We start from the raw sequence: 24830 nt of genomic DNA, 5'->3' as shown, positions 1-24830 counted from the left end.
TAATGTTTTATTTAGAAATAATATAGGTTCAGAGGAAGGAGCAATAGTATGTACAAGGAGACCCCTATGCCCTTCACCTGGTTTCCCCTACAGTAACATTTTGCAAAACCATAGAACAGCACAAATTGTCCATTGCAATTAGGGTTTTGCTTCCCCATGTTACAATCCTGTTTCGAGATCATTGCTTTAAGCATTTCTTGTCTGCTATTTTGAAATAGCTCTTGGATTTCCTTCCCTCCCTGCATTTCCTCATCAACATAGACTGGCTCAGCATCACCTCTCACTTCTCTTTACCAATCAGCATGTTGACGAATGCCTCTCCAGGTCAGAAACACCGTCTTCCCTTTACATGCCCCCGGCAATCCAGCCTCGTGCCTGCCCAAAGCAGGCACAGAGGGGACTGGGAAGGCCGGGGCGGCGGCTGGGAGGACTCCAGGGGAAGGAGTGGTGGGTCTTGAGCTGGTCTTGCAATATGGCCGGAGGGAAACAGATTTTTCTGGAAGTGGCAGGAGCGCAGGTGTGGAGCAGGTGTTAGGGCAGAGGTCAGAGTTCACGCTACGGCTCCCCTCTCCTAGCCCCTTTGGCCTCTGTGCTTCACCACGTCTGGTGCACCCCCCGCCCGTATATGCTGTTGACAAACCAGACACGTGGAAGGATCTTTATAAAATCTAAACCCAGCTATATCCTTCTACAAAAAGCTCTTCTATAACTTTATCCAACCAAAACATGGACCTGTACCATAGCACAGTGTCCTCCACCCTGCCCGCCTCCAACCTTGTCTCATGCCACTCTGCCCCACCCAGCACAGATCTCGGCTGTCGTTCCGTCCCCACTTTACCAGCACCCAACTTAGGGTGTTCTGCCCAGCAGTGAGAAAACAGACTCTGATGTTTTCCTGGGGAGACCTAGTGTCTGTCCTCAAGAAGACACGAGATGTAATTCCCAGTACCTGGAGCTCTGCGGGGATGTGCTGATGAATGTTTATCAGTGGCCTCTCTGGGGGCAGGGGAACAGGCCTGCTGTGTAGTGTTGGCTGATTTTCATGGTGTCCGTGTTTCCACCAGGGCTAATTTCGAGCTCCAAAGTGACATCACTGAATGTGGAGTTGGATGGGAAACATGGTTGGCTCCCAAAAGTTTTGGTCCTGCACACCACACAGAAAGGACATACCAATAAACAATTTCTCAATAAGAAATTTGTATCCTATTCATAGAAAACGTCTGAAGGAAGTAAAAGAGATTCTTAGAAAGCTTTAAGCACTTGTGTGGGGGAAAGTTACTGTGGGAAAAGTAAAGACGTTTGCAAAGTATATAATCTATCTTTAGTCCCAGAGATTTCTTTTCCAAGTAATATCAGTATTACAATTGATTAAAAGTTTGAGGCATCAACAGGGTCTCCTACTCTTGAGGCATCCAGACATTTGCTTGGTGGGAATTAGCTGCCAGATCAGGGTTGTCATCATTGCCTCATGACCTGCCACAAAAGAAAATGAGTTATTCTGGTAACTCTGATCTCTTGGGGGAACTGTTCTCCATCATAAGTTTACTTACTGAGTTGACATTGAGGAAATGTAATAGGCCTCTTGATTAGAAATAAGATAGCCCCAATGATCAATATCAACCATGATGTAATTTAGTTGACTTTAATTTACTAAATTCTTGTTTGGATTGAAAACACACACACACATTATCTCAGTGGGATTTGCAAATGAAATAGAATTGTCTTAAATTGCTTAGAGCCTAGTTGGGGGTAAAAGAAATATATGAAATCAGTTCACTGCAACAGCACTAGGAATTGGGCCATCTGCAAATGTGTTGAAGGGGTCCAGAAAGCAAGGGCAAGGGCGAGAGTTTTCAAAGGTGAATGTGGTAGGGTTGCTAGAGGGGAGTTGGGTGGGGGATGGGGTCACTGGGTAATGGGCATTAAGGAGGGCACTTGATACAATGAGCACAAGTGTTATATGCAACTGATGACTCACTTTTCTCCTTGACCATCTCTCTTGGATGTGACCAGTGGTGTTACCATTTGCTCAGAACATATGTTTCAGGCTTGGTGCGAGATGCATTCCCATCATCCTGTCCTTGTGTCCTCCCAGTAGCTAAGGAGTAGGTGCTAGCAAACCCATTTTTACATTAAGGATATTGAGATTTAGAAAGCAAATTATTTAACTTGCTCTAATAGCTTTGCTGTGTAACAAGTAACTCCAGAATTCAGCGGCTAAAACAGCCAAGTATTTACTTAGGTCATGATCCTATAGGTGATCTGTTGGAGCTGGGCATCTCATTCACGACTAAGTTCAGCTGTATCCAGGTCAACTTTGTTGATCTTGCCTTGGCTTTCTCATCTGTCTGGAGCCTCAGATGAGACAGCTGAGCTCTGCTCCATGAGATTTCTTATTCTCCAGTTAACTAGCCTTGGCTGATTCACAGCATTTGGCAAGGTCTTGCAAAAACTAGTAGGTACAGGCAAGGCCTCTCAAGGCTCAGGTTCAAAACTATCACATTGGTAAGTCCGCCACCATATTCTACTGGCCAAAGCCAGACCAATGCCAGACCAGAGCCAAGAGGTGGGGAAAAAGACCATATCTTGATGGAAATTGCTGCAAAGTGACTCAAAAGGTTGGAGAATTGTGGCCTTTCTGTGATTAACCATGCTTGGCTGAAAAATGACAAAACTACAGTGGACAGAGAATTCAGACCCAAGTTTGAGTGAAACTGTGCTCTTCTCATAAAGCTATCCTAGAATCCAACCACTTTCTCTTTTCCTTTACGTGGCCACACCCCTGGCTTACCACCGCCCCATCGCCAGCCTCCTCTGATTGTACACTCCTAATGCCAACAGACACAGATGCCCACCTTTGTCCCTTTCCCAGGTGTCCCCTCAGAATCTATCTTTGCCAGAAGTGATCTTTCTCCCCATTCATCTCTCTCCATCTCTGACAACCTGGTTTCGATTTTAATCTCTGCAAAGCTGCCTGTGGCAGAGACTTCTACCCATCCCCTAGCAATCTGCCCTTTTCGCTTTTGTCCTTTCTTCCCTTTTGCCTTATATCATAGAATTCCCTTCCACCCAAGCTTGCGGTGGGTGCTAATTTACAGAATTAGCATTCCATTCCCCAGCCTCCCCTGCAACTTTGTGTAGTGATTTTAAAAAATGTTACAACTGGGGCGCCTGGGTGGCTCAGTTGGTGAAGCGTTGCCTTTGGCTCAGGTCATGATCCCAGGGTCTGGGGGTCAAGCCCCAAGTCAAGTTCCCTACTTGGTGGGGAGCCTGATTCTGCCTCTTACTCTGCTGCTCCCCCTGCCTGTGTGCTCTCTCAGATAAAATCTTTTTTAAAAGGTACCACTTCTGGATAACCCCTCCCATAAAAAGGTGAAGTCTCATCCCCATGAACAGGGCCAGTCGTAGTGATTCCACTTCTAAGAAAAAGAATGCAGTGGAAGGGATACCCCCAGAGTTTGTAAGGCCAGGTTCTAGAAGGTGACACCTCTTCGCCTGCTCTTCCTCTTGGGACACACACCTTCGGAGCTCTGAGCTGCCATGACACAGATCTCACCAGCCTGAAGCCACGTGCAGAAAGGACGAGGTAAGGAGGCCACGCCGAGCTAACCAAGCCCCACAGGTACAGTCCCCCAACTGGTTTGTCTTCTCGCCCTTAACATGTGGGTGTGTCTTCAGATTACTCCAGCCACTGGCTTGATGCAAAATCCACTTCCTCCCTCCCCAGACCCATCAAAGCCTTGTTAAGGCATCTTGAAGCCCAGGATCTTGTCACGTAGTTTAAGTTCTGGTGTGACTGTGGCTCTTGGGTATGGTTCCTCAAGGACAGCTCATTCACACGGACTGGAAGATCTGTGTGCTAGTGAGACAAGTGTCCTGTCCTCCGGAAGCTAACTGCTGTTGAGAAGGTCATTCACAAAGGGGAAAACCAGAGGGGGACGCAGCAGTCACAAGTCTGTGGCATTTGTGGAAAAAGGAGGATGACTCAGGAACCCAGGGGGAAAGATTCCCTGCTAGTGGAACGGAGTCCCAGCTCAGCTGGATTTCAGAACTGTGTGAAGGACAGACGTAAATCATGTGGGCCAGGGGACTGACTGGCTCAAACATATCCACAAATTTCATCGACAATCCTCCCATGAAAAGGTGGAGTCTGATTCTCCTCCCCTCCGAACAGCTAGAGTGTGACGGGAGGGCTACCGTGGGGCTCCCCAAACTAGGTCATGCAGGGGACACCAAAGCATTTGCGAGGCTCTCGGGACATGTGCTTTTGGAGCCCTGTGGCCACTGTGCCCGAGAGACCTTATGGAGAAGCGAGGTAGAGACAGATGCCAGAAGGGTCTCAGCTGGACCAACCCCCAGCTCTTTGAGTCTTTCCAACGTCAACCATGAGCCATCCGAATGGTGAGCCTAGAGCTCATTCCAGCCCACACAGCCGGCAAGGCGACTCGGCTGACACCAAAGGGGACAGAGCTCATGAGCTTCCCGCCCTGTCAGTGAGCCAGAAAAAACAATAAAAGTATGAGGAACGGATGAGATTTAAACCTGTCACTATTGGGGCAAGTGGGTGGCTCAGTCACATACGCATCTGCCTTCGGTTCAGGGGACAGAGGCCCTCATGGCATCAGGCTCCCTGCTCCGCAGGATTGGCTTCTCCTTCTCCTCCCCCGCCCGTGCTGGCTCTCGCTCATGTGTGCTCTCTCTAAACCAAATAAAATCTTTAAGAAGAAAAACCATCACTATTTCCAGGTCATGTGACGAAGCACTTAGTTTAACAACTGATCATGTTGGATTTCCTATTAGAATTAATCCTATTAGAATTAATTAATTAGAATCAAGGTCACTAGTTAAAAAGCAAATGCATTTCCATATAGCCACAGCAGCCAAAAAATATGTCCTACAATGTTACCAAAAACATTTAATATCTAAGAAAAATATCAAGAAATCTTTTGTCCTCTGATGTGAAAGCTCGGGACATCTCCTTTATGCTACACTCCGAGTTGATACGTAAATTGATCTGCAAAAGCATCTGAAATAAGGTGGAGCAGGAAGCACTAGGATACAAGTATCAGCTAATCATTAAAAACAAAAACATGCTGGCGATACAGGGAAATGGGCTTATGACCCAGTTAATTTCTCATACAGGTGAGGAAGCTAAAAGACTCGTAACTTTCAGTTTCACGGTCCTTTCTCTTAAACGAAGCTGGACTTAAAACACAGAAGAAATCGACTTCTAAAATAAATACGTCCCTCCACGACAGAGTGAAAGTTCCATTCCTTGGTTAGCGGAGAGCTTCTGCTTGCAAGGTTCATCCTGTATTTTAACCATCTGGCCTTTCTGCTGCTTGGGAGAAACATCAATTTTTTAAAAGTAAATCTCTGCGGCCCTTCGGCCAGAACATGCTACCTAGAATCACCCATGTGAGAAACACAGTGACACAAGCTGATGCCTGCCATTAAGGCCACTTCTCCTTCCCCTGGGTCTGCACAAATGACTCTGTCATCCAGGCCTCAGCTTAAATGTCACCTCTCCAGAAAGGCTTTTCCTCACCACCAAATGTAAAATAGCTGGTCTTTGCTGCATCACCGTGTTCTAAGCAGCGCTCAATAGTATTTCTTGTCTAGTTTCTATTGTGCGTCTTCCTCAATTAGGAGGTAATCTCGGGGACATCTGGATGGCTCAATCAGTTAAACATCTGACTCTTGATTTCAGCTCAGATCATGATCTCAGGGTCATAAGATTGAGCCCCATGTCAGGCTCCGTGCTGAGCGTGGAGCCTCCTTGGGATTCTGTCTGCCCCTCCCCCCGCTCATGTAATAAACAAACAAATAACATAAAATTCTTTAAAAAAGGTATACTCTGTGAGAACAGATCTTTTTGTATTTGTCACTCTTAACCAGACCATGTCTGAATATGGTGGATACACAGTAATTCTTTCTTTTTTAAAGATTTATTTTAGAGAGCATGTGCAAGTGCGGGGAGGGGCAGAGGTTAGAGGGGGAGTCCTCAAGCAGACGCCCCATAGTGCACAGAGCCCAATGCAAGACTGGATCCCAGGACCCTGAGATCATGACCTGAACTAAAACCAAGAGTCAGGTGCTTAACCGACTGAGCCACCCAGATGCCCTTCAGCAATTAATTCTTAATCAGGTGGAAGCATATAAATTGTAACTTTCAATTTGGGGGCCACCCCAGGCGAGACTCCCCAGAGACGAGAGCCCAGGGCAGAGGTTAACCGCCAGAGCTGTGGGAAGTGCAACACCAGGGCAGAGAGGATAGGGAACGAGGCAGAGAAGGATGGGAAGTGACGCAAAGTCACGTACTGCCATGCGGGCCACGGCTTCACGTGAGCCACCAGGAGACCCCGCAGCTGCTCAGCAGGAGTGTGGCCACGAGGCATGTCTCTGCACAGGTTGTAGAGGGAAATCCTGCCGCAGAGCAGCCCTCCAAGAGAAGGAAGCAAAGGCATTTCCTGGGTTGCCCCATATGGGGAGTCCGTCCCCTCCCATTTCCCTGTCATCTGGCGCCTTTCGAAGCCACGTGGAAGCCATACCCCACACTGTGGCAGGCTGAAAGATGGCCACACCCTAATCGCCAGGACCTGTGTCACCTTATATGGCAAAAGAAACTGCAGATTTGATTACACAGAGGATTTTGAGATTATCCCTGTGGGTCCAGTGTAATCATAAGTCCTTATAAGATGGAGGCATGAGATCGATCGGAGTCAGTGGTAGAAGATGGGACAGAAGTCAGAGGTTGCAGTGGTGTTGAGAAGGGGCCAGAGGCCAAGGCATGCAGGCCACCTCCAGGAGCCAGGAGACGCATGGACTGGATTCTCCCTTGGAACCTTCCAGAGCAACCAGCCCTGCTGACGCCTTGGTCTTAGCCCTGTGAGTCTCACTTCAGACTGCTGACCTCCTGAACTGTAAGAAAATAAACTTACATTGTTGTAAACTACGGAGTTAGTGGTAACTTGTTACAGCAGCAACAGGAAATGGATACACACACACACACACAGAGACAAGGGGAACATTTCCTCGAACTCTGTGGCGGGACGGTGGAGAGACCCCCAAGATGAGCAAGGCCAGAGAACCTGAGGTACATAAGATGTACCCAATACAAGGACCTCTATGACTACTTATATTAAGAAGCTAAGGACAGAGAAATTGTGTTGATTGTTTTAACATTGTCTTTTATTATACTTCATTCTCAGTTGTGAATAACTACCCAGCTCTGAAAAACATCCCTGCGCCTCACAGATGACTTTTTTTTTTTTAAATTTTATTTATTTGAGAGAGACAGAGAGCACACAAATGGTGGGGAAGGGCAAAGGGAGAGGGAGAAGCAGGCTCCCTGCTGAGCATGAAACCCAATGCAGGGCTCGATCCCAGGACCCTCAGATCATGACCTGAGCCAAAGGCAGATGCTTAACCAACTGAGCCACTCAGGCAACCCACGGATGACTTTTATATATGCCACATAACCTATACTCCAAATCAGACCACCACACAGCTTCAAATCTGGTAAAAATCCATTCATACAGAAGCTATTTTATATAGATTTGATGTAGAAGGGATAGAGAGCACAGCAGGTATTAGGGTAAAAGCTGCCTTAGCAAATACCTACATTTCAATTTACCTACCATTATTTTATTTTTTTAGAGAAAGAACATGCATGAGTGGTGGGGAGGGGCAGAGGGAGAGAGGAGAGAGAGCCTCTCAAGCAGGCGCCACGCTCAGCACAGCCCAGCACAGGACTCAGGCTTACAACCTTGAGATCATGACTGGAGACGAAATCTAGAGTCAGACACTTAACCCACTGAGCCTCAATTGCTCCTCAATTACCCACCATTATCAAAGATGACTTTTCGCTTCCTGGTGGGTGTATAATTAGCAGGGTGCTGGATCCGCTCCTGTGGGTATCCTGACAGGGGCTCTGCCTTCTTTGACATTTATCTTCCAAGGTTGCCGTAAGCCCAAACAAAGTGGCAGACAGGGAGCAGCCGAGTGGATAAGAATGTTCACCTTTTAATCTCCTCAGCTGGAAGTGATGTCCCATGGCGTCACTTCTATGGAGGGGGAGGGAATGCTGGGAAATGCAGCTCCAGGCTGGACAACTACCTTTTCGGTTACACTCTGCACTACGGAAGGGGAGAATGAGACTCTAGTGGACCGCTGGCTGTCCCTTGGGCCAAGAAGTATTCATGTGGACTCTTTCCCCCCATTATGGAAGACTCTTCTCCCAGTCAAAAAGGAACATTCAAGGGAAATAACTCAAGAACGTGTTAGTTACTGCACCCCTGGGGGCAAACCAGATGAGTAGCCAACAAGAAATGGAGCAATCTGTACAACTGAAAGAAGTCAAGGATCGATGACCAGGAGGCTGAGGGCTCACCGCCCCCAAGTCCTTGCCTGGTGTCCAAGTCCATTGGTTGAAGGCAAGACCGTGTCTCCAGCCCCCTGCAACACCACACAAGTGTATGTGGCCCTGATCTCCCAGTCCTTCACCAAAGGGTAACTCAACTCTGAGGAATACCCAAGCATTTGGATGACTGTAGAACAGGGTCTTAGTAGACCTCAACACCTAGGGACACTAATCATCATCAGGGCCCTCTTTTAGGGTCCAGGAATATTGGGGCCAGGTCATAAATGGATACCTGGTCCAGATCAACTCACAATGGGTCCACTAGGTCTGTAGCCCCATCTGGAGGTCATTTTCCTAGACCACAAATGTATACTGGAACTAGACACGCTTGGTAGTTGAACAACCTCACCTTGGGTGAGGCTTAGGGTAAGAATACCGTAGTGTAGACATCAAGAAGAATGATCTGAAATGAATTCCCTCAATAAAAAAGACAGTGAATCAACACTGATATGACATCCTGGGAGGAATGGCAAGAATTAGTGTCGGCAAAGTCCACCAAATAGTAGTCCCAGTTGCAGCTGCCATGCCAGATCCAATTTTTTTTTTTTTTAAGATTTTATTTATTTGTCAGAGAGAGAGGGAGAGAGAGCAAGCACAGGAGGACAGAATGGCAGGCAGAGGCAGAAGGAGAAGCAGGCTCCCTGCCGAGCAAGGAGCCCGATGTGGGACTCGATCCCAGGACGCTGGGATCATGACCTGAGCCGAAGGCAGCTGCTTAACCAACTGAGCCACCCAGGCGTCCCGCCAGATCCAATTTTGTTACTGGTTCAGAAGAGCTTGGTCTTGGCACATGCTCTATACCACATCACATTCATTCTTCCTTGGAATCCTATTTTTTTCCCCATTAATTTCAAGTAAACGTAAATCAGAATGTTTAATTTTGTCTGAAGATATACGGGATATGTAGGATGAGATTTATTTCTCCAAAGAGAGTTATGTAATTAAAGCTTAAGAAATAGTACCTATAACAATAGGGCTGTCTGGGTGGCTCAGTTGGTTAAGGGTCTGACTCTTGATTTCGGCATAAGTCACGATCTCAGGGTCCTGAGATCGAGCCCCACGTTGGGCTCCCCATTCAGCTGGGAGTCTGCTTCTTGTCCCCTCCTCTCCCTCTGTCCCTCCTCCTGCCCCTGCTCGTGCTCATGTTCACACGCATGCGTGCTCTCTCTCTCTCAAATAAATAAATCTTACATAAATATTACCTATAATAATAAATTATTCATTTAGTACTTATTTGACAAACTCAATAACTCAGAACACAGCCAAGCATCTATAAAGAAGCAATACATGGCTTCGTGTGAGTAAGTAGCAATGGCTAAGTCCATGCGAGGTTTGAAGACTCTGCTTCTGCTTGAAGATGCTCTGAGAAGCTTCCCTTCCCTTTCACCACCGCGACAGGTGCCTTCCTCTCCCCCACCCCCAGCCTGTGCTCTCTGCAGCTCACGATCCGTCATCTGCAAACCACCCATAATCACTGTCTGTTCTTTACGTTCCACCACCCAGCTCTAACTCAGACCTGGAGTGTCCCCTGCAACCCTCTCAAGTGAGGACTGTTTGGTCCCCAGCCCTGTACCACTGGGCCTACTACGCAGTAACTGTGCCCTTGGTACCAGTCTGGAAAGACCATTTCTCTTCCTTCCTTGAGGACATCCTCAGGATCTTTAGGGTAATGCTATCGGACCGTACCATCCACACTCCCTCCTCCTCCAAGTATCTGACTGATTTTCTTGGCACCATCATTCTGCAGACTTCCTCCGCATAAACAATCCATGCAGGGCCCTGGCTTCTTACTTCTTTGACCTCATGTTCTCTTCCCCTTCCATACTCTAGCCTCCACTGACCCCTTTCTACCTCTTCTCAGCATTCTCCTGCTAGGAGCACTTCTCACTGGGGCCTCCCAACCATGAGGCCACCATTTCCTTCAATACCATCACTACACTCGTGCTTTCACTCTCCTTCTCCCCCAGACTAGAATCTCTGGTCCATCACTCAAATCATTCAGTTACAGACACCCTCAACTTCTTCCTCATCTCTTCCTCTTCGCCACTTGTCCTGAAAAACCTCATCCACAATAAACCCAATTCTCTAGGTCTGTATTTGAGCAGCTGAATGTTGCTGGAGAAACTCCCAAACATGCTGACTCTCACTTTAAGCTTATGAGCACACTTTTCAGAGGCCAGCCTGTCACATCCTCCCTTCCCTAGCAAACTGTCTCCCATGTTCCAAGGACACTATCTCAAAATTTCTCTTTTTAAACTTCCTATCACTATTCTTCCCATCCCCCAACTTCTTATTTCATTGTGAAAACCCAAGGAGAAGCAGAAAACACTGCAGCTTCTACCATATCTTCCAATTTATCCCATGAATTCCTTTGGTTTTTGTGTCATTTAGATGCTGACCTTCTCTCCCCTGCTCATGGTTTTTATATCCGGTTTCCTACTTGTCTGCACATGGACCTGTATTAGGCATATAAAGGACAGTATGTCCGAGAAAGGAGTCCTCTCCCTAGAGAGAATTTTCTCTCCCAAAAGCTTCCCTATCTCTACAGGTGTTAGATGTCATCTATAATTCTTCTCTGTCCCAACAGCTTACATCTGATCGATTAGCAATTCCTGTGGGCTGGACGTCCCAGATGTATTCCAAATCCAATCATTTCTCACCAAGTCCACCACCATCAATATCTCTGTGACAAGGGCAGTAATCGCTAATAGATCTCCTAGCTTCACGCTTTTCTCTTCACCAGTGACCGATCTTTACGAGACGAAAACCGAATAAAATTTCACACAATATCTTCATTGATTCTCTACCACCTTTTATTTATTTATTTATTTTTTTAAAGATTTTATTTATTTATTTGAGAGAGAGACAGTGAGAGAGAGCATGAGTGAGGAGAAGGTCAGAGAGAGAAGCAGACTCCCCGTGGAGCTGGCAGCCTGATGCGGGACTCGATCCCGGGACTCCAGGATCATGACCTGAGCCGAAGGCAGTCGTCCAACCAACTGAGCCACCCAGGCGTCCCTCTACCACCTTTTAGAACAAAATCTCAACCATGCATGATCTGCTGTGCCCTTCGTGATGCCTCCCTGCCTTCCTCTCCTTTCACCTGATCTCCCTCACTCTGCTCTTCTCATCTTAGCCTTCTTGTACCTTGGGTGGGCCCAGCTGGTTCTGGCTTCATGGTCCTCGTGAGCACATGCCATCCCCTCTGTGTGGCGTGCCCTTGCCCCGGAAATCCACACGGCCGGCGGCCTTCCTTCAGTGAAGTCTGCCCGGAAGTCACTTCTCTCACCTCCCTGTGTCTTGCAAAGCACTTCCGCTTTTCATCCTGTTCCCTTTTTCTTTGCTGTGCCCTGTGTTAGATTACTATGTTAATGGTCTTCATGCTCTTGTGCTGTTGCCTCTTCTGTGACTCTGGGCTTAGCCATGTGACTTGCTTTGGCCTCCAGGACATTCGAAAATGTGATCCAAGCAGAGGCTTGCCAAGGGTTTGCACATTAGGGGATGCCTTCACGGAACTCCAGCTGCCCAGTGAATTCGTGTGCAGCCTGCTTGCCCTAGAGGCCACATGGAGGACAACTGAGACACATCTGCTGACAGCCCCAGCCAATGGCCATCCAGCATCTTCTAACTGGTGGCAAAAGCATAAGTGAAGCCAGCACCGCCATGTGGATCTGAGACGTGTGGTTCCAGCTGATCTTCCCCCAACGGCCCGTCCGTGGAACATGAGCAGATCAAAGATGTTTTAGTCCAGCAAGCTTGGGGATGGTTTCTTATCTACCGCAGGGAATGATACATATCCTAACCTAGAATGTTATGCATATAAGCCTATTTGCTCACTGTCTGCCAAGCCTTCCAAAACGTAAGCTCTATGATAGGAACATTACCTTGAGTACACTGTGGTCCTCCAGCCTAGCCACAGAGACACACAGAGGACAGGTGTTGTGGAATGAGCAGTCTCTTGAGGAGGAGCCGCATCTGGTCCTCTACCTTCCACTAACATCTCCAAATATGGCCCAGGAGAAAGACCTGTCTCCATGGGGCACCTGGCTAGCTCCGCTGGTAGAGCATATGACCCTTGATCTCAGGGTTGTAAGTTCAAACCCCACACTGGGTGTAGAGATTATTAAAAATAACATCTTAAAAAAAAAAGATTGATCTCCTGTCTTCAAATTGACCACTAGACCTCACCAATGGAAATTCAGCACCTTCTAAATTGATGGAGGGTTTTTCCTCTCCAAATTTGTCCCGAGCTTTCCCCTTCTATTTAATATTTTAGTAATGGCACAATGGTGATGACAATTTTAGTGTCAACTTGGCTAGGGCATGGTGCCCATTTATTTATTTATTTGTCAAACACCTGTCTAGATGTTGCTGTAAAGTTATTTTTTAGATGTGATTCACATTTAATCAGTAGACTGAGAAAAGCACATTACTCTCCATAATATGGGTGAGCCTTACCCAATCAGTTGAAGGGTTTAACAGAAAAAAACCAAAGTCCCTTGAGCAGAAAAAAATTCTGTCTCCAGACTGTCTGCAGACTCCAGACTACAACATAAACTCCTGTCAGAATTTCCAGCCTCAAGCCTACCAGGGAGGTTTGGGACTTGCTTGTGCACACAATTGTGGGAGCCAATTCTTTAAATCCCTCCTCTCCATCTACACAACACATACACGCGCCTACACACACACACACACACACACACACACACACACACCCCATTGGTTCTATTTCTCTGGAGAACCCTTATACTGGGCTTATCTTTGACAATCTCTTCTCCCTCATTTCCCAACAGCCATTTGGTCACCTAAGCCTGACTGGTACAGTGTATGGAATGCCTCCTGGGGCTACCCTATCTCTGCCCCCATGTCCCTTGTCTTGGTTTAGACTCTCAACACCTCTCACCCAGACTATTATAAAAGCTTGCTAACTGGTCTATCTGCCTCATCTCCTTCCCATCAGCATGCTGTTTGCCTGCCAGAGTTACCTGTCTGAGAATCTGATCATGACATCACCTCCAGAGCCTCCAATCACCTACAGAATACGGTGCAAACTCCTCAGTGTAACACGAAAGCTTTTTATCAACAAGTTCAAGTTCTGTTCCGAGCTCCATATCTCTCACTCATCTCTAAAGCCACTAAATTCCAGTTATATTTAGCACCTATGGATCCCCAAACGTGTCATGTTCATATTTTCATGATTTTGCACATTTTAAGATTTCATTTAGGGGGAGAGAGAGAGAGAGAGAATGTGTGTGTGTGTGTGTGTGTGTGTGTGAAGGGGCAGAGGGAGAAGGAGAGAGAGCATCTTAAGCAGGCCCCCTGCTGAGTGGAGCTTGATCTCATGGGGCTTGTAAGATCTTGTGGGGCTTGATCTCATGACCCTGAGATCATGACCGGAGCTGAAAGCAAGAATTAGGTGCTTAACTGACTGAACCACCCAGGCGCCCTGCATTTGCACACCGAATTCTATCGACTTGGAATGCCTACCAATTTGTTTTGAAAACATTCCAACCTGCTCTTTAAGTTCTAACTTAGGTACACTGTTCTTATGCTGTCCTTGGATGCTTGTCATAATATTTAGACAATGATAATGATTTTTTCATTAGTCTTATTGTCTTGAAATTAATGTATGTGTTCGTATTTCTCAAAGACAAGAAGGTCTTTGAGGGCAGGGACTGTGTATAATAATGGATACTATCGATTGTAACAGTAATAATTAGAACCCTTGTCCTGGTCTTCCTTTTAGTTCATAAGAGCCACTCAAAAGATGTTTGCTGTGTCGATTTTTGTGTGTTAGATTTTAAGCCCTTTGAAGGCAGAAACCGTATTGTTGATCATCTTTCTATTATTCATGGTGCTTCTCATAGGATCCTGTACACAGTACTGTGTACATAGTATACAGACTTAGTACCTAGTACATGGGCTCTTGTGCAATATGAAACTGAATTAAAGAAAAGCTTCAGTTCTCTGGAGACAACAAATATTTCATTTCCTGTTGCTACACTATGTCCCTCATCCCTGGATCCCACACTTGGGCTCATCACAGAAAGTCAAGCAAGACTTTGTGGAAAGGAGAAATCACTGAAGGTCACAGTCTTGGGGAAAAAGAAAGAGAAGGGGACTGTCTTTTTTAAAAATAACTATAAGAACTTTCTCTATTTCTTGTTTTCTCAGTCTTCTAGAAAACATTTTTTTTCTTTTGACAATTTTCAAAGCCACAAGTTGAAAGAGCTGTACGATGAACGGCCGGATCCCCCTCACACAGACTCACCAACATCTTGCCACACCTGTTCCCGCCCCCCCATACACACACTTCCTTTTGCTGAAACCAAAAGGCTGCTGTCATGGCATGTCACCCCTAAACACTGCATGGGCTTCACTCAGAAGGAAGACCTTCTCTTACATCGTCCCAACACCTGTATCATAGCTAAGAAGAGCAGTATTAATCCAACCAATCATCTAACATAGACTCTGGACTCAAATTTCCCTAATTTTCCCTCCAAATGTCCTTAATAGTGTTTTGTTTTGTTTTGTTTTGACCCAGAATCCCATCAAATTTCATGCATTGCTTTGGCTGTTATATCTCTCCTCCTAAAAGTGTTCCTGTCTTTTTTTAAAGATTTTATTTATTTATTTGACAGACAGAGATCACAAGTAGGCAGAGAGGCAGGAAGAGAGAGGAGAAGGGAAGCAGGCTCCCCGCTGAGCAGAGAGCCAGATGCAGGGCTTGATCCCAGAACCCTGGGATCATGACCGGAGCCGAAGTCAGAGGCTTTAACCCACTGAGCCACCCAGGTGCCCCTCCTGTCTTCTTGATATCAAACACTTGAAGATCCAGGTCAACTGACCTATAGAATCTAAGACACGGTTTTGTTAGGATTTGATTTGTGCCAAATGTTTCCAGCAAGTTCTGTTGTGTTCTTCCCACAGCATCAGGCCAGGGGACCCATAAAGTCAGACGGTCCCACTCCTGGAGATGCCAAGTGTGAGGAGATGCCGATATGGTGGTGATCTCTCCAAGGCAAAGACATACTTTATAATTAATAACTAAACTGTAGATCATGTAAGTACTTCTCCCTCAGTCTTTTTCCCAGTGGGTCAATGATGACCATTGCCTAAACCACTGATTGAGAGTTAACAAAATGGTCCTTAACTAGATCTAGAGTCTATACTTATTAACTCATCTCTTGCAAAGCAGAGCTTCCCACCCACCCCTTTTGAGTATCATTACAGAGTCATGAATTTTTTTTTAACTCAATATAATCAGTTAGCAGGATTTATTTTTTTGATCCTCAAAGTTTCCCAGATTTGGTAAGAGGGATCCCATTCAAAGCAGCCTTCTGTGTCCTTTTGACATAGGTTTTTAAATAGTCTTTGAATACGTCTTGCTTTCTGGCACACAGTAGCTCCTAACTTAGACCTAGTATCAGCCCATTCTCTAAGGAGCCTCAGCTCTTTTCTGACAGGAAGTACAAAACAACACCTAGTCTGTAAGTGAGCTCACTGCCATGGGGTGTCATGGATTCTAGGCTCTTTCTGTGGAATAGCTAGAAAATCACATCATCAACTCCTATTTATCGATAGATCCAATTCAGGTCTTCCCCTTCTCTGTTCTTCGGCTTTCACTGAAAAGCCTCATTAGTTTCTAATACGAGTAACACAGCTCTAGGCGATCTGGATTTGAAAGAGAAGGGGGGACAAGGCTGCTCTGGTCCAGACAGGCACAAAGTGATGGAGCTTGAGCAGGAGTGGCAGCTCTGAGACTGGAGAATGAGCTATATGGACATGGGAGCATTTAAGAGGAAGCGTTCTCAGCGACTGTTAAAAGACTGGAGATGGATGGGGAGTCCATATAATTATTCAGCCAAATCAAGACACTTTTTGAGAAAGAAAGCAAAGTGATATTAATAACCCTGCTAGTCAGCAGGCATAAACCAGCCTGGTCGTGAGCTAAGCTGACATATGGTTATTTCAACAGAGGCAATAAAGGAAAAGACCAGAATCAAAACTTACTCTAGTATTTCCTGTCTTGGGGGCTGTGGGTTACTGCAGTCAACAAGGCATTTGTAAATGCTATTTCCAGTTCCAGGCTGGTGGTAGGTGGGTGGTGGGCCTGTCTTTGTGAGCTCTATTTGTCCTTCCCAACAAGGCTTATGAGGAATCAGATACAGTGAAGGTACAGGCTTAAGTTACAAGGCGTGGGACCAGGGTGCTCTCTGTAACCCACTGGGGTGGACATCACTTGTTTTTGTTTTTAATTTGAGAGAGAGAGTGTGCGAGACAGCACAAGCTGGGGGAAGCAGCAGAGGGAGAAGCAGACTCCCCTCTGAACAGAAAGCCCAATATGGGCTCAGTTCCAGGACCTGGGATCATGAGCCAAAGACAGATGCTTAACTGACTGAGCCACCCAGGCACCCCTGGCGTGAACATTCCTGGAAAAGGAGCCTCTCCCCTCCAATTCTGTCACCTTTCTTCCTTTTAGGGCAAGACCAAGAACCACCTCATCCATGGGAGAGCAAATGGTCTATAGGTACATTGGATGCTAGCACAAACAGAGGTTCTTTGAGAAATCCAGCTGCCCAGCATCAGGGGAATTTGAGGGTCCTTAGGAAGCTGACTTTGGAAGCAGAGGCCAGTGAGTCTGTGGGACCCTGAGTTGACACGTATCTTCTCCCTGGAGAAAGGAGAAAGGCCTTTGGTCCCAGCCAGGCCCTTGTCCAGGCAATTCAGAGTACGCCTCCAAAGCTATTTTGGGGGTAGTTCTGGTGTAGGGAAGGGGGCAGGAGAGTGCAAATGGGGTAGAGAGAAACCATCAAGTTTCAATGAACTGGCCTGCAAGCAAATATACTAAACTCCGAACTGTATTAAATATAATCTTCGATTCCTTTGATGGTTCAGAAAGCACATGAGTCTTGTAAAGCTTCCGGGTCCCCAGAAATACCCCTGGCTGTGCAGTACACGCCCAGCTGTGCCCACTTCTCCATGGTCTAAAGGATACAGGTGACACAGCCCTCCTGTGTGTTCTCAATGCAGCCTGGGCCACTGTCCCAGCCTCCAGGTTTTGTGCCTAATTTCTAATGAACTAAAATTAGTAACAGGTGACAAGCCAAAAACACATTTTGAAGGGATGTCTGTAGGATGTGACTCTCCTAGCTCTTTCAAGATTTTTTTTTTTTTAATTTATTAGACAGACAGAGATCACAAGTAAGCAGAGAGGCAGGCAGAGAGAGAAGAAGGGAAGCAGGCTTGCCACTGAGCAGAGAGCCTGATGTGGGGCTCGATCCCAGGACCCTGGGATCATGACCTGAGCCGAAGGCAGAGGCTTTAACCCACTGAGCCACCCAGGCGCCCCACTCCTAGCTCTTTCATTACATTCCACGAATCTAATTTTAGCTTAGAGAATACCCCCTGGGGACTGCAGGCCTGATTTGCAGACCTGGGTTTAAAGTCAATCACTCCGCAGGTTTGCTTTGATAATGGACGTTGAGCTGGTGTGCTGGGACCTCAGGGGACTGGGGTTTTGAGTCTACCATTTTCTTGGTAAGAACAACAGAAAGAAACCCACGATCTTCCAGAACTCTCCATCACTCACAGGACTTCCCATAAACTTGGAGAACTGGTCTTCAAAGCTCCCCTCCATCTGATCCGTTTATCCAAAAGTCTCAACATAGCCTCTGTCCCACGCAGGTGACCCACTCTGACAGGTACCTCTGAACTCCTCTTGGACTTTATTTTCCCACTGATCATTCCCTCTGCCTGGCTCTACCTCTTGGTCAGGACCGCTGCTGCTCCCTGAGCTACAGACCTCTGTAGCTGGCGCCCTACCTGGCCCAGATGAACCTCCTCCTCTTTTTCCTCCTCCTCCTCTGCTCCTCACCTTAGTGAATGATAAGGAAGAAGTTTCTTCCAGTGGTTCTGCCAGGATTTATTTAATCCACTGTCCGGAGACAGCTTTTTAAAACACAAACCAAGGGGGTTGGAGCAAGATGGGAGAGGAGTAGACCTAAATATCACTGGGTGCAGGAGTTCGACTGGACAGTTATCAAACCCTTCTGAACACCTGCAAACTCGACAGGGACAGAAGAAGAGCAGCAATTCTAGGAACAGAAAAGCGACCACTTTCTGGAAGGTAGAATGTGCAGAGACGTGAATCCAAGGCGAAGGGAAGATAGAACTGGCAGGGGGGTGGGCTCATGGCAAGCCGCGGAGCAGAGCACAAAATCGCAACTTTTACAAGTCTGCTCCACTGAGGGACGTCGCTCCAGAGGCTAAGCGGGGGGTCGAGCCCTCATGGGGACAGTGTGTTCTCGGGACCCACGGGGTCACAAGAAGACCGGGGTGTCTGAGTGTGGCAGAGCTCCCAAGTATCAGAGAGGGAAGACCAGCCGCAGAGATAGAACCAAGGAGCGGGGTCTCAGCTCGGGCTTACCTTAAACCATGATCCAAGGCACAGTTGGGCCACTGCTTTTCAGGTAGGGACCCCACAGGGGCAGGTCCGAGGAGACCCTTTCCTTCCTCCTCCAGGAGGAGCGGCATGGGTGTGTACTGCAGGTATCTGCTGGGATTGGAGACTCCAAATGGGCCCATGCACCAGAGATAGAAACGTTTGATCACAGGCGGGGGGAGCACGGCCAGAGACGAGGGAGATGGGAGTGACTGACTGCTTTTCTCTGAGGATAAACTGAGGAGTGGGGCCTTGAGCTCTTGGCTCCTCCAGGCCAGAGACTGGGAGGCCGCCATCTTCATTCCCGTCCTCCAAAGCGCTACAGAAAGCATTCAGGGAACAAAAGCTCCCGAGAGTGAACCTGAGCAGCTTACTTAGCCCTGCCCCTGGCAAGGGCTGTACAATTCCGACTCATGCAAAGACATTTGAGAATCACTACAACAGCTCCCCCCACCGAAAATCAGCAAGAACATCCAGCCAAGACCAAGTTCACCAAACAATAAGAACTGTGGAACTCCAGAGCTAGGGGAAAGCAACACATAGAATTCATGGCTTTTTCCCCACAATTCTTGGTCTTCCAAAGTTAAATTTTTTAAATTTTATTTTTTTCTTACTCTATTTTTTAAATTTTTCCTGTGATCAATGTGATACATAAATAAAAGAAAGCACAAGAACCATATGATTCTCTCAATAGATGCTAAAAAAGCATTTGACAAAGTATAGCATCCTTTCTTGATCAAAACTCTTCACAGTGTAGAAATAGAGGGCACATACCTCAATATCATCAAAGCCATCTATGGTCAACTAATCTTTGAGAAAGCAGGAAAGAATGTCCAATGGAAAAAGACAGTCTCTTCAACAAATGGTGTTGGCAAAATTGGACAGCCATATGCAGAAGAATGAAAATGGACCATTTCCCTATACCAATAAACTCAAAATGGATGAAAGACCTCAATGTGAGACAGGAATCCATCAAGATCCTTGAGGTCTTGATCAACAGATCAAGATCCTTGAGGAGAACACAGGCAGCAACCTCTTTGACCTCAGCCACAGCAACTTCTTCCTAGAAATATCACCAAAGGCAAGGGAAGCAAGGGCAAAAATGAACTATTAGGACTTCCTCAAGGTAAAATGCTTTTGCACAGCTAAGGAAACAGTCAACAAAACCAAAAGACAACCGACAGAATGGGAGAAGATATTTGCAAATGACATAACAGATAAAGAGTTAGTATCTAAAACCTATAAAGAACTTATAAAACTCAATTCCCAAAGAACAATCCAATCAAGAAATGGGCAGAAGACATGAACAGACATTTCTGCAAAGAAGACATCAAAATGGCCAACAGACACATGAAAAAGTGCTCCACATCACTCAGCATCAGGGAAATACCAATTAAAACCACAGTGAGATACCACCTCACACCAGTCAGAATGGCTAAAATTAACTGGTCAGGAACCGACAGGTGTTGGCGAGGATGCGGAGAAAAGGGAACCGTCCTACACTGTTGGTGGGAATGCAAGCTGGTGCAACCACTCTGGAAAACAGCATGGAGGTTCCTCAAAAAGTTTAAAATAGAGCTACCCTATGACCCAGCAATTGCAGTACAGGGTATTTACCCTAAAGATATAAATGTAGTGATCCTAAGGGGCACGGCACCCGGATGTTTATAGCAGCAATGTCCACAATAGCCAAACTATGGAAAGAACCTAGATGTCCATCAACAGATGAATGGATAAAGATGTGGTGTGTATATATACAATGGAATACTATGTAGACATCACAAAAACCAAAATCTTGACATTTGCAACAATGTGGATAGAACTAAAATTAGCATAATACTAAAACTAGTATTATGCTAAGCGAAATAAGTCAATCAGAAAAAGACAATTATCATACGATCTCACTGATATAATTTGAGAAGCAAGGTGGGGGGCTGTGGGGGGCAGGGAGGGAAAAAAATGAAACAAGATGGGACCAGGGAGGGAGACAAACCATGAGAGACTCTTAATCTCAGGAAACAAACTGAGGGTTGCTGGAGGGTGGAAGGGAGGGAGAGCGTGGTTGGGTGATGGACACTGGCAGGGTATGCGCTATGGTGAGTGCTGTGAAGTGTGTAAGCCTGATGATTCACAGACCTGTACCCCTGAAGCAAATCATACCTTATATGTTAATAAAAGAAATAAAAATAAATAAAACCACAAACCTAGCCATTTCACCTTCCTGCTGAAAGCCCACCAATGACCCCAAACCACAGACTCCTTAGCAGCACCCAGGAGGAGGCCCTTTTGAGCAACTACCAGCTCATCCCACTCCGGGCTCAAGTTCAGAGCAGCTCATGGCTCCCCCCCCCCCCACCCCCCGGGCCAGGCTGGCTCCCCTTCTGCGTTCAGGCTGTGCATATGCCACACCCCCACCCCACTCCCTTCACCTGATCACCTTCTTCAGGTTCCCTCGCCCATGACCTAGAGTCAGGAGGGAAATAAGCAACCTTGTTTGTCGTACAGTAAGCCCACAACCAGCCTTTAATGAATGTTTAATGATCAATAAATGAAGAAACAAGGAATGCATGGTACAATTTGCAACGAGGTAGAACCAGGACCATGGCGGGTAGGGGAGGGGGTGTGGGGGGGATACAAGAAGAGGTTGCAGACCAGGATGATGGTTCGCAACTTTGGCAGCTTCCCAGGTAAAATCTGAACACCTCCCTCCCCCATCCCCCCCATACAGGGAGGGCAAGGAGAGACCGGAGGAGGAGGCAGGCCACTCCAGAGTGGTAGGTGGCAAGCTGAATAAGCAAGGGAACTTACAGACAGGGCTTGTCTTGGGCAAGATCTCCACACCAGCTAGCTAGAATCTTTAAGTTTATACCAAGGCGATAAGCAACAATACTTTACTCTCTCAAGACTGTATCCTTGAAACAGCTCCCCCTGTGGCGGGGGGGAGCTACAAAACAGACATTCCAAGAACAGGGGAAGGGGTAAGGAGCCTCCAGTTGTCCGGGTCCCTCTTAAGGGTCAACCAGCAGTCACGTGCTCTTGATGATTTCCCCCAACATAGGACCAGAGCTGGTGTGTGGACTTGGGTGTGACAGCCAGCCTAGTGGGAAGGGGCTGGAAGATAATGTCCTGCAGTCATCCTTGCTGATTGTGTGTCATGAAAAGTCAAGAGTAACTTTTCAGGATATACTCTTGTTGTCATATGACCTCAGTTCTCTTTAACCATTCTGAAGCCTTAAAAACCTTTTTTGTGTAATATCAGGGCTAATCCCTAAACTAGGTGCCCCAACTGGTGTATGGATGGCCACCACCTTGGTGCGAGGTTGTTCATCTCGGGAAAGCACCACCCTGACAGGATGTTTGTCAAATGGAGACGATTCTAGTTTGGACATTCCAATTCTTAAAAGCACAACAGTTGGCCCAAAGGAGAGATACCCAATTCCTTCTACAAGTTGGGCCTTGGAAACTGGGTCTGAGCTTCTTTTCCATTTCCTGCAGGATGCTACTGTGGTGTGATGTTCCCGTTTATCTGGGCTTAGAGATAACGATCTAGTTCTCTTGGCTCAGTAGTAAGGAAATGCAAGAAAATTAGAAATAAGGAATAGAGGATATGGTGAGAATGAGAAGGTAAAATGGCTTCGACAAAATTATCAGCACTAAAACATCTACGTGCGGGACTAATAATCGAACGTGTGTACATGGCTCTCTCATGCGGGAGTCACGGACCTACTGTAGGCTTCTAATGGAAAACCTTTTAAGGAAAATAAAAGCACTACTGGGCATTTCCATCTCATTCTAAAGCTTAGCTCAATGTTGTCTATGTGGCCTTCTGGAGTGAGATTTGATTATTTGCCATTTTTCTCTCCTATTGCAAGCTTACTAGCTACTGTTGGAAGAGAAAGGTGAGCGGACAGACTCACATAGCTATGGGTAGGGATAAAAGACAAGAGATAATCTCTCTTAAGTAGAGATAAAACATATGGCAAACCGTATTTGGGAACTGAAGTTTAGCTTTTATGGTTCTTCTTGTCTATACCCTTTCCTACTTCCATAGATCCTGACCATAATCATTAGAATTCAGGGGGAGAGGAAGGAACATGAAGAATCTTGCAAACATATTACTAGAAGCACATTCACGCTGGTGTGGACAATGGGAATGACCTGGTTCCTCGCCTCCTCTGCCCCGCATTCTCCAGTCCAGCTGCAGAATCTAGTGAAAATGGTAGACTTTCGCACCCCTAGGGGCTGTATCCAAACCTAAACCAAGTCTAGATGACACAGTAAAGCCCCTTATATCTTTCAGAAGCTTCTGCAGTAGGGCCATGGGAGGGAACCGACACCTGGGAAAAGAGTCTTTATTTTACAGAAACAAAACAGAACAAAACAAACGTATTGTTTCCACGTGCTTTTTCCGTTGCCTCCCTGGCCACGTTCTATGCGGTGGTCAGATTCTCCTCAGGTGAACGTCGCACACGCTAGAGACCCAGCCCTGCCTTCAGGACCCCCCGCCCCGCCAACCCCGAACTTTCTACGGCTAGTGGATCTTTCAGGGCCTTGGGGGTCTGCGGCAAATACCCACAAGGAACTGCGCATGCCCCTGTGTAACTCCAACCCCTCTCGTTGCTCTCTGAACAGAAATTATCGGCGGCTCCTCCAAACCACCACTTTACTTCCCTCCTCAAAATTCAGGCCAGATGCCATCATTACCAAAAGCCTCTGAAACCTGACGCTTCCACTCTTTCCCTAATTTGGGTGATTTAAGTTAAGACTCTTGGCACAGACCAATTATTTCCATGACAGCGGTTATCACGTTGTAATTAGCCCCTCCTTGGACTGTGAGCTTCCTGTGGGAGGAAGCCGTATCCACTGGGCTTAGCAAAGCATTTGGGCGCATAGTAAGTGTGCAAGAAACCTTCCAGTGAACTCTAGGAATATAGTCCATACGGCCAAGTGCACACGTCTGCAATGCACACATCAATGAATTTTCAAATGTGTGTACACAGAGGCATAAACCCATAATGACCACCCAGGTGAGCATTAGAGAGCATTCCCCAGAGGCTCCCCTGAAACAACAGGCTTTAATTGCTCTGGGAATGAGCCCCATCCAGCTCGTGAAAGCCGAAAGCCGGCCGGTTGCCAGTACGAAATCCAAGAGGCTTGCAGGAGCCCGAATTCATTGCAGGTAGAATGCTCGGGGTGGGGGCAGGGGCATTTTGTTCTAGAGAAAAGTTAAGAACGGGATTAAAGGCTAGAACATTTTTTTTTTTTTAATGCAAACAGTGAAAAGTGAGCACAGCAATTATCCTTCTTCCCTCCCCCTCACGCTCATCCAGAAAAACGAGGGCCAGGGAGGCCCGGTGTGGGCGGGCCCAGGATTCCCTGCCACCCCCTCACGGTCGCCTTACCCACGTCCTGATGGCTGTTGGGACTCGGAGACCAGAGTGACTCAGAAGTAACCATGGTCAAGGCTTGCCAACGCTTACTCGCCACGCGCAGAGCGTCGGGTCTCCGCAGGGATCGGGCTCCTCGGCTCGCGCTCACCTGCACCTTCCGCAGCCCAGCGCGCACGGGGGAGCCGCCGCCTCTGCCCGCAGGTCGGCGAGGGGAAGCGCCCTCCCCACCGCAGCGGCCTGACGCTCCTTAATTGACCCAAACGTTTTTTCCCTTCGTTTCTCAATCCAGCGTTTAGAGCATCACGTTACTCGCAGAGGACGGAAGACCTCTGCTGCGGTGGCCCAGGCGGGCCCCGAAATCCGCTGCCAGGGGGAGGGGGGCCCCCGGCCGCGGAAAGTGAAGATGCGCGGTTGACCCGGCCCGAGCCCGGGCGAGGCCATCGAGGGGGTGCGCGTTCCCCGGGACATCGCCCAGCCCCTCGGCGCCCGGCGCCCCGCCCCTGCGCGAACTTGGCCGCACCCACTTCCCCCGGGAGGCGCCCCCGCCGCCGCCGGGGCTGACGTCACAAGGCAC

The 24830-nt window shown here is 47.3% G+C and overlaps 1 protein-coding gene across 9 annotated transcripts; it reads right to left on the bottom strand.

Annotated features, from left to right (window-relative positions):
* Nucleotides 1-948: 948 nt before the first annotated feature.
* LOC125101317 (uncharacterized) lies at nt 949-24830 on the bottom strand. Of its 9 annotated transcripts, none has more exons than XR_007127777.1 (4): nt 24269-24818; nt 18263-18268; nt 7847-8233; nt 949-1144 (listed from the first exon to the last, which is right to left on the bottom strand). XR_007127777.1 is itself a non-coding variant. In XM_047731880.1 (4 exons), the coding sequence occupies exons 1-4, from the start codon at nt 24321-24323 to the stop codon at nt 1091-1093; spliced, it is 735 nt and encodes a 244-aa protein (XP_047587836.1). In that variant the 5' UTR covers nt 24324-24692; the 3' UTR covers nt 949-1090. The 9 variants fall into 9 exon arrangements, 2 of the variants coding, with proteins under 2 accessions (XP_047587836.1, XP_047587838.1); XR_007127778.1 differs by lacking the exon at nt 24269-24818 and adding an exon at nt 18852-18986; XM_047731880.1 differs by lacking the exon at nt 18263-18268 and adding an exon at nt 18852-19185 and having other exon boundaries at nt 7847-8138; nt 24269-24692.

The sequence above is a fragment of the Lutra lutra genome, chromosome 5 (genome assembly GCF_902655055.1).
Source record: "Lutra lutra chromosome 5, mLutLut1.2, whole genome shotgun sequence".
NCBI lineage: Eukaryota > Metazoa > Chordata > Mammalia > Carnivora > Mustelidae > Lutra > Lutra lutra.
Note: the sequence above shows the minus strand (reverse complement) of the source record. Positions and strands in the feature narration are given on the sequence as shown.